Raw genomic sequence first — 9881 nt, 5'->3', positions numbered from 1 at the left:
AAAAAAAAAAAATAAATAAATTTCCATTTACTCCTTAGTAGAATTCTTCATCTTTTTTCTCCTCATCTTCTGCTTAATTTTTCAAATTTTACTTTTTCCATGCTCCTGTTCCAAACCCTCACTATCTTTACTAGCATAGCCAATAAGATTTATTAATCTTTAGATAGTTAATGCTATGCTATACTGTTGAATTCTTTTATATTGTTAGTGGAAAAATAGTCATTGCATTTAGTAGATATTTACTGTATGTCAATACTTGGCTTGCCTTGGTGTTTATACCATAATTATAAATCTCTTTTCTACGGCTAAGGGGTACATTATTAGTTCTATGGCTTGTCAATATCTGGTTTATCTTTGGCACTATTATTGTTGCAATATTGCCACTGCCAGTGTGGTACAGGGGTTGCTATTAACTGGTTTTCCCTATGTGCGAATACCTGGATTGCCTTTGTGTCATTAACAGTACTGTGGTCCATTCCTGGAGAATGGGGTACTAGGCAAGTTACACTGCATCCTCCCTCCTAAATTAATGAAGGTGGCTGAACCTTGGGATACAGGTAAAGGCCTACAGTTAGCCATGCCCAGAGTGCATCACTGAAAAGCAAACACTAAAGAGCTCTCTATACTAACAACAAAGTCTTTCCACTACAATCAGCCGGTAAACCTCAGTATACACCTGTAATAAACTCAGAAATATGAGAAAAGAAGGCAGCAAAATGTCCCTAGGAACTCTTGACTCTCCCAAAGCTGATTCACGGGGCACTGATGGGAAGAAAATCAGAAGTCGCACAGAATTATTTGAAATGCTAAAAGAAGAGATTAAAAAAATAGATCAACAAGTACTTCATGAGCTCAAAGAAGATATAACAGATAGTGTACTCAATAAACAAAACAATCAGCAAATTTACAGAAGACACCAAAATAAGCTAGCTGAGATAAACAAAATGATATGAAACATGAACGCTAGCTTAGCAAAGAACGAAAGTCCAGAAAAAGATACTAAAAAGAAATCCAGGAGGTTAAAATTTCTATTGAAAGTATCAGCAGCCGAAATGAGTATTATGAAAGGTGTCAGAACTAGAAGACAGGGCTGATGCTTGGGACCATATGCTCAGAGATACCTTAAAAACAAGAGAACTTGAAAAATGGATCCTACAGCTACTAGATTACTCTAAGAAGACTAAGAGTAACTGGAATTAGTGAAAGGCAAGGGATAGGACTAATCACAAAAAATCCACTTACAGAAATAATAGCAGAAAACAATTCAAATATGGGAAAGAATTTAACATACAGATAAGTGAAGCTTATAGAACCTCAAAAAATGGGGAGCTGAACAAATGGTGGTTGCATTTGAACTTTTTAAAAGCTGACTTTCTGTTCAAACACAAGTCCTAATACTGATACCAAACGCAACTCACTTGTATGCCAGGGCTCCAGCAAAATGCTTCTGGATGTATGTGTCCATCACAGGTCGGAAGTGAAAATACTTAATATCTCGGAGCAGGTTGATGATGAAAACCTGGCGGAAATGGAGAGAGTAGGTCATCAAAGTTTGCTGGATGCTTCAGACTTATCCTTAGTCCCTAAAAGGGACTCTTACTTCTTTAAGGAGTGGCAAACTCTCAGTATTTTCCATAGTGTTTTCCATGAGCAGTGAACGGAAGACTTTCACTGTGTGTCTGTCTTGTTTTCTGTCTTCCTCCCACCCCCAGCCTCCAGTCCAAACCTGGGGCTCATTAGTGTGTCCCTGTGTTACTGTGAGCCTCTCCCTTCCCAATAACGCTGAGTGATGCAAGAGAGACGGGGACAGGTAAAGTAATACCTGTTTATGTGGCATAAATACTAAGGTCTCCTAAAAAACTGGAAGGTGAGGAAAACTGAAAGATTGTTCCCTGAGATAAATCAGGATGCGGAAGGCTGTGCCCTTCAGAGATGGGGCTAGGAGCCCGGGAAAGAAAGAAGAAAAGTCAGAGGGGCAGACTGTGCTAGTGCCTGTTTCAACTCTCACTGCTGCCCCCTTCTGATACTAACAACGAAGTAGACTGGGGGCACGCTTCTTGAATACACAGCCCTCCCTCAGGACGGGATATATTAAGGAAAGTGCATTAAACATTCACTCCTCAGACCCTGGTTCCAAGAAGGAGGAGGGAGGAAGTCTGGAGACATCTGGAACTGCATAGCCTCTTTGACCGGTGTGAGAATCTGCCCTTCCTGGAGGTTACATCCCACCTTGTCAGTGAAAAGCAGGCATCTTGTCCTTTCTCTCAGCCTCTGGGCCTCGCACTGCTGTAGGCCACTGTTTCAAGAGCCGGCAACCCTACATTAGTGATGGGGTTGAGGGTCCAGAACGATAAAGCCTAGATCTAGACCTGACCAAGCTGAGTTCTTTTAACTTGATCTTAAAAGTATCTGCCTGAAAGTACCACAGGTTTTCCTTGGGGGACACTCCTCAGTCTTTGGTTTCTGTTGAATGCATCTAGACCCTCTGTCCACTCACTCTAATAAGCTGCATCCCTTAGACTTTCTGAAATGTGACAGGGACGATTAAAAACTAAGTCGGAAAGTGGCTTACCAGAGATTGAAAAACCAACAGGCCATATTTCTCAGTATTATCATCCAAAATCACAAAGAGTGTATCTAAGATGTCCTGCAGAAACTGAAAACAATATAAAAAGCAGAGGGTTCAGGTCTCAGGCCTTTGCATGCATAGTCAAACTTCTACATGCTAATGAAATCATCTTCCAATAAACGAAGAACAATCTCCTGGTATATTAAAATACGACTTAAGAATTGTGTAGTACTGTACCCTGCACCTAGCTAAGGGTTAACTAGAAGAACTTGGGGTGTGTTCCTATAGCCCCAGGGCCCTACGAAGACTTAGACAGACTCTGTTTTTTGGGTAAGGTAAAACAGGACGTCCACCAGAATAGCAATTTTGAAATAAAAAAGATGCAGTAATTCTGATGCCAGATTCACTTTGAGAAAAAGTTCATCTTCCTGAGAGCCCAGAGATCAGTAGTCTTGTTGTTTACAGTGGCCTCATGATATGTACACTGGAATGACGCCACGGGAAGGTAGGCTTTACCCACAGAAACTGTTGTTATCCAAGGAGAAGGGAGAACGCAGCTGACCAGGGCTGTCAGCAAGGATAAAATACTGTATCTGGTAGTGTTCATGTCGCTGCTGTGTTTTGAGCATGTGCCTTATTTTTGAGTTGCAAAAACAAAAAGATAAAAATAAATACTCATGGATGCTTGGAGTCTTTAAAAAATCAAATTAACATCCTGTCATTTAAATCTCAATTTAAATGATACAATATTTACAATGTATGTTTAAAACAATATGGATTCTAAATCACTTCTTGGCCTTCTGGCTAAGATCAAGTGTGGATTCTGGACTAGGGTATTGATGTTGTTGAGAACAGGTGAGATGTACATCTAGGATTCTTTACGCTACTGTCTACTGCTGGGCATGCCTGAAATTTTCCATTAAAAAGTAAAAACAAAGTCAAAATGCCAGTACATTCTCTTGGATTCTAACAGAGATACGGGGCAAAATCAGGCTGACTGAAGTTTTAAACCAGAAATATTGGTAAGATATTCTTTTGTCAAGAATATGATAATCCTAAACCAAAAATACTGTCAGCATAGAGGGATAGATGGCAGTGAAGTCATTAGGTTTTCTTTAAGCCTTTGTGACGACTTCATGAACTACAGGAAGTACCTTGGGGTGGGGGCTCAGGTGAAGACGCCCCCAACCCCCTGGCCTTAGCGTCCCCCTCTGTACAAGAAAGTTGTACACCTAAATGATTGACAGGATCACCCTAGCATCACCATCCTGTGACTGTTACAATGTGCTGTACACAAGTGACCACCAGGCATGGGAATGTAAGTTAAATGAGCAAATGCTTTGGTCTGTTCACAACACACTATGAACTTCTTTCCAAAGACAGGTTGTGGCAGACAGTGAGTATTTTGATTGTGAAAATTACTTTCTTTGAAGCTTTAGCTGGAGGTACAGAAGTAGTGTGGTGTTTCCCATGAATATGAAGTAGTCAAAAATTTTTTTCTATCAAAAATCATTTTTGTAAAAGCTGTGTGTTTTTATGCAACTTGTGATAATAAATGTTGTCTTTATTTTAGAAAAAAAAAAAGAATATGATAGCTCACCTCTGAAAAGACCACAGACTTCTTAATACTTTTTCTGTATACTGGTTGATATTTTTAATGTGTTTAAAAGGAAGATATGAGTATGAATTTAAGTTTCAAGATTAGCATTAGCTTGTCTGTGAAGAAAATTAAAATATGACAATCTGATCAATTGATTAAAAGAAAATTCACATAATAGCTTCAAAAAAGTACATGACTTTAAAACTTCCTGTTTTGGAGACTCTACTGTGTGCCTTTGACACAGTGGAGCTGTGACATGAAAGTGCAGCGGTGCAGTTGTGCTTGTTGCTTTCTGTCTGTGCTGGCAGAGCTCCTTGTGGACAGGGCGCCTTCCTGAGGGTTAGTCTGGAGCCTGCATTCTGTTGGCCTTGTTGATGAGTGAAGGTACCTCCACTTTTCCTCAGTAGGGTCAGTTAATTACGTAGGACTCAACTGCTGGGCTTTTGCCACTAGGGAATACCAGGGGTGTGCTGGAGCTAAAACCAGGCAGGCAAACACTCTGCCCAGAGAAGCCCTTCAAAGACACAGGGGACTGCTATGCTGCTGTCAGTCTGCTCAGGCCTGCAGATGGGAAATGTCAGAAATGCCTCCGGAAGAAGCAGCTGACTCAGGGGCTTAGGAAAGTTTTGCTACCATGGGTTCTGAGAGATGGGGCAAAATTAGCAGCTGCCAGTAAGTGGACAGTATTCAGAGTTCTTACAATAATGAGAGTAGAGTCAGAAAAATACAAAACTGAGTTTGAGGTAAAAAGATTGTAAAGTAAGGAAAATGAGAAAGAGGACTAAAGAAGGGAGAGGAGACCCGAAGGGATGCAGATGGCACAAAACGCTAGCTGGTTCTGAGAGGATGCTTTACTACTACCCTTTGATTATCATTTTTGCTCTAGGAATAAGTCATAAAGTAGAGCTTATAACTTGAATAAAATTTTAAAGAGACAATAAACCTTATACAGTATATACTGAAAAAATAGGTAACAAAAAAATTAAAACGAGAAAAATCTCCAAATCTATTCCTATTCACCTCTAATGTACTTAGAGGCTTACTAGCAGAAATTGTGTGGAAATAAGCTCTTCTGCTCTGATTCCTTCTCAGGCAGCACGTTAGAATTGGGTGAACGACATACCTTAACGATTTCCTCCCCACTGACATGCCGCAACCGCCCTAGGATGTCCATGATCCGATCTGGGAAGGCCTTCCACTTCAGGAGAGCAAGGAGGTCCACTAAAAAGCAAGCCCAAAAGACGGTGAGGCCTGGCCCTTAGAGGTCAAACAAGGCTCAGACTCTCTCGGACAAGTACAGGTAGGAATAGAGGTTTAATGTATCACAATGGACACTTCAGTGCTGAGATCAGGTCAGAGATAAATCTGTACAGCCTCGTTGTACACTGGGGAGCTACTAAAGCCCCGGGAAACCTTATAGGCTGCTGCTCCTGAGAGATTCCTTAAACTTCAAATGAAAAGACACCTCTTACTATTACAGCATGAAGAAGTGATTTCAGTCTCCTTCAACACGCACGAGCAACGTGGAGCCGACAGCTGAGGACAGTGAGGGACACCGCCCTGCAGGTGCCACTACCTACCATTCTGGGTGAGTTTGGTAGAAGAGAGCTGTGTAGAAATGAAGAAAGACTCTTTGGTGCTGCGCTGGAAGATGAGGCTGGAGGGGATATTAGGGCAGCCATTGTAATCTTCTTTGCAGCAGGGCAGGCCCAGGTAGAGAGCATGGTTATTAAATGTGCTATTCTCATCACACTGGAAGCAAAGGGAGAGAAAAGAGCATGTTTCCTTAGCCACGCCACACGCAAAGGCCAGGGCCCAGGGGATTTCTAAGTTGATGTTTGCTCTCATCTTCCGCAGACCGGACCTTGGAGCTCAGGGCCTCTTGGAAGAGTGCTTTCTTCTCAGAAATTTCCCAGAATGGCTCATGTGCCCTTTAAATAGGACAAGGCGGGGCATGTGGTGCCCACCAGGTGTGCCAACAGCCTGCGGTAGCTTGTACGCTGTGGCAGCTGACAGCCATGATCTCAGATAGCAGGTCTAGAATGCCACCCAGACCACAGTGACACAGAGACGATGGTAACAGAGTCTATCCGTGAAGTGGGAGTGGGGAAACGCCCCGCTGGCGTGAGCTGTGGGAGGAAGGTCAGTGCACTTAGGCAACAGAAGTCCACCCACACAGCTGTCTTGCAGTCACTCACTAGTGCACCAGCCTGGAGCCTGGTCTGCCCAGTGAGAACCGCGCGTGTGGTGGAGAAGGGTAGGGGTGCGAGGCAGCCAGGCTCCGTACCTTGTACACATAAAGCTCGTGAATATCATCGGAGAGGGTGGTGCCATCATCACGCATCAGGGGTGAGAACGCAAAACCAAAGAGTTTCTTCTCTCCTTTGTCTTTTGCTGCAATCAGAGCAAAGTGTTAGCCGTTATTCCCTTTCTCTTTTTAACAGAAATTCCCTTTGTGCTTGTCACCTACGCACCTTTGTCCCTTACTTCCGTCATTAACTAGGTAACAACCTGACAAAAGGAATGATGAGAAATATGCTGGATGAGTTCATACTTGGAATTTATACCCCAACGTATACAGGCTACCTAGGTCCAAAATGAAAGTAAATTCTAGTCTTGATGAACCAGGGCTTCTTTAAGAAGCATCTTAATAGGTATAAAGGAAACACCCAAAGGAGAAAGACACTGCATATTTAAAATACTAAGAAGGGCCAATACAAGATTCCCTGGTTTCGAATCAACGCTTTAGCAGTACCAAGAATAGGCTCTGATGACATCCTGTATCTGAGTATCCATTTATACCCACCCCTTCCTTTTCTTGGCCAAATAAAAGAATCCTATTAATTCGATGCTAGAGAGGAGAGTTAATCTTCAAGGGAGTGTGGAGGAGAAGCTCACTTACTGGAACAATGTCTGAACTCGAAGCGTAGGTGGGAGCCCCGGAATCTGTCAATGGGGATAGGCAATTTGATAATCTCTCCCCAGCGAGGACTATTACTATGGTAAAGAACAAAGGAGTGGTAGGAACTCCTATTTGGCTCTCCCGAACCCAAGCTGATACAATCCTAGAAGAAACAAGCACATTAAGGCATTACCTCCATGGAGACAGAGTCTGGATTTCTCTTGTGTCACTAGGACCCTTCACTTCCCCTATGTGAAGGTCTTATTTTCACACCAGGCTATATCTATGAAATGTAAATAAATCTGACTTAAATTCAGGGTTTTTATAAGCAATTGTGTAGATGGCATAAGCAATTAGCAGTCACCATATTCCTTGTTTTCCTTGGGTCATAAGTAACCCCACACACTGGCTGACAAACTGGAAGGAGGCCAGGTGGTGCATCTGAATCACTAACAAATAGAGAAACATAAAAAATACGCTTCTCAAGAGAAGTCAATTGTATGTAACATTTGATAGCTCAGGAAGAATAAAATTACAAAGTGGAGAATTTTTTTCCCCTAGTTTTCCTTGGCCCAGTGTTAGACTAGAATTTTAGGTCACGCTGTGCTGACTTTCCTTGGATATAAACGGATTTAACTAGACCGTATCTCCCAAATAACTCCATGAAGATACAGTCCTAGAACTGCCTGTGCCTCTCCCCGGGAGAATAGGAAGTATTGGTCAGTACAGTCAGAAGCAGCTCCCTGTCCGTACAGGGTTGGTACAAATGACTGACAGCTCTACTGCTTTTGGCAGTCTCCATGCAAGCCATAAGCATGCCTAAGTCCTTGAGTTTGGTTTCTTAAATGATACACAAATCACTATTTCAACATTCTCCTCTATTTCTTTGTAGTTTTGGGAGATGACTTCAACTAATTTTATCTTTTTGTCTGTACAAGGGGGATGACCACTTCTTTTCTGCCTACTTCAGGGTGGCTGTTGCCTGCACCCACAAATGAGGTTTATCGAAGAATTATTTGCCTTTTACCTCATGTGCACTGCAACCACGATGACTGAGGGGAAAACTGACACAAAGGCAACAGAAAAACAAATGTATGGGCCTCCATTTTCAAGGAAGAGAGACAGATGATCTCTCTATTACATCAGGTGGAAACAATGTTCCAGGGTTCAATCTGCTGTTCTTTGTCCTCAAAATGTACCAGCTGAGTGTCTAAGTCCCACCTTGACCAAAGTGCAAATATACTACTTTGTGTTAGTTCATGGAACAAGAAGGCAGAGTGGGACCTTATAACAATTACCAAAGGCAGAAAACTCTAAGTCAGGTGGAATGGCAGAAGAGGTAACATGTAGGACAGACCTAAAGGGAGTAGGTTTCAACCAGAGCAGGAGGGATCTGGGTCAGACACTAGGAAAATTTTCTGCAGAGGCTAACACCAGAAGTCATTATCAAAGTACTCTGTAGGGTTTCCTTGAGAAGAGGATAAGGTAGGAAAGAGTGCATATGGGTGGTCTGAGGTTAGTAACAGGCCTTCCACAGAAGCACTACAATTGTTACATTAGCCTTTTTTGGGAATACTGACTGGCGAGTCTTACCTTCAAGATTTCTCCATCTGCATAAAGCACATACATGGTCACTTCAATATTCTTTTGTACACTCTTTCCCCCTCTCTCAAAATCCCCCTTCTCCAGAGTCAGGTATAAGTCATTGCGGATATCACCTGTGGGGAGAGAAACGCCAGGTCCTCGTGACCACACCACTGCACCGTGTGCATGGAGGACCAGGCTGGCATTTGGGTCCTCAGGGGCTCAGTGGGTGTTCAGGGCATTCCAAGCTTGGTTAATAACAATGGATACTAAACCAAATCATTTTAGCAGGACTCAGGAAGGTTAGTTATGTGTTCTCTAAGTTTGAATCCTAAAGGTGTTTACTCCAAGGTAGAGAACTTTCTCAGACTGCCCAGTCTCCCTCCTCTCCAGAAGAACGGATGCAAACTAAGCTGCAGAAGAGAGAAGCTTTTAGAAGCAGCAGGAATAGCACTTTTTTGAAACCGTGTCTGTCTTACCTACTTTTAATTTCTATGGCTCTTTTCTCTAAAATGTTATTTCTCTTTTACAAGTTTCCTTTTTACAATTCCCCAAACCTCTGAGTCCAGCTAGAGGCTGTATCACTCCTTCCTCCGGAGGCTTTGCTCCACATCTCACTCCCTGCTGGAGCACCAGGCCGCGGGCACTGGACTGCTGGCAGTGCTGCTGCTTTTTGTGAGCAACTCTCCGGGAGCACATCGGTGCAAAAGCGCAGGGGAGGCAACAGTGGGAAGTCATCTGTTGCTCTTGTTGCTTTCCTGTACTCTGACACTGGTCCATTTTGCCTATCTGTGCTACTCAAGACTGAGCTGAAGAAGCCCAAACTCTTAGGTCCAAAATGATTCAAGTCACATCTGCTTGTTTGTGGAGGGGTGAACTAAAGGGAAACGAGGCTGTCTATTCATGTACAAGAAGAGCTTACTTAGGTTGCTCTAAGTTTCTGAATTGTAACATGACCAGTTTTATTCATATATTCTAAAGGAAGGCTTCTGGCTTTCAAAAAGCACAGTAGAAACTGTGGGGGAAAACTTCAAAAGAAGAAGATGGTAAAGAAAAACAGGTAAGACCAAGACGTGTTGGCAGACTAAAAGAAACCAAATGAGAGGTTATGGAACACTTAATTTGTAAACAAAGCATTTTTTTACTTCTGTTCTTGGAAAAACTGGCACATTACAATCTGTTAATTACCCAGAATCCCAATGGCAGGAACCGGGTTTGGTTTTGGC

At 42.6% G+C, this 9881-nt stretch overlaps 1 protein-coding gene across 6 annotated transcripts in view; it reads right to left on the bottom strand.

Annotated features, from left to right (window-relative positions):
* The window catches only part of Dock3 (dedicator of cytokinesis 3), a gene marked incomplete at its 5' end in the record, with an annotated part of 457227 nt that overhangs the window by 102919 nt on the left and 344427 nt on the right, over positions 1 to 9881 (bottom strand). For all 6 annotated transcript variants that reach the window (XM_005410370.2, XM_013507624.1, XM_013507620.1 and 3 more), the window contains 7 exon segments: positions 1419 to 1519; positions 2573 to 2656; positions 5293 to 5390; positions 5750 to 5921; positions 6457 to 6563; positions 7072 to 7234; positions 8665 to 8789. In XM_005410370.2, the coding sequence (XP_005410427.2) occupies positions 1419 to 1519; positions 2573 to 2656; positions 5293 to 5390; positions 5750 to 5921; positions 6457 to 6563; positions 7072 to 7234; positions 8665 to 8789 (850 nt within the window).

This window comes from Chinchilla lanigera, unplaced genomic scaffold, assembly GCF_000276665.1.
Source record: "Chinchilla lanigera isolate Chin_1 unplaced genomic scaffold, ChiLan1.0 scaffold00131, whole genome shotgun sequence".
In the NCBI taxonomy this organism is placed as follows: domain Eukaryota; kingdom Metazoa; phylum Chordata; class Mammalia; order Rodentia; family Chinchillidae; genus Chinchilla; species Chinchilla lanigera.
The sequence above is the reverse complement of the archived record's forward strand: the minus strand, read 5'-3'. Positions and strand labels throughout refer to the sequence as shown.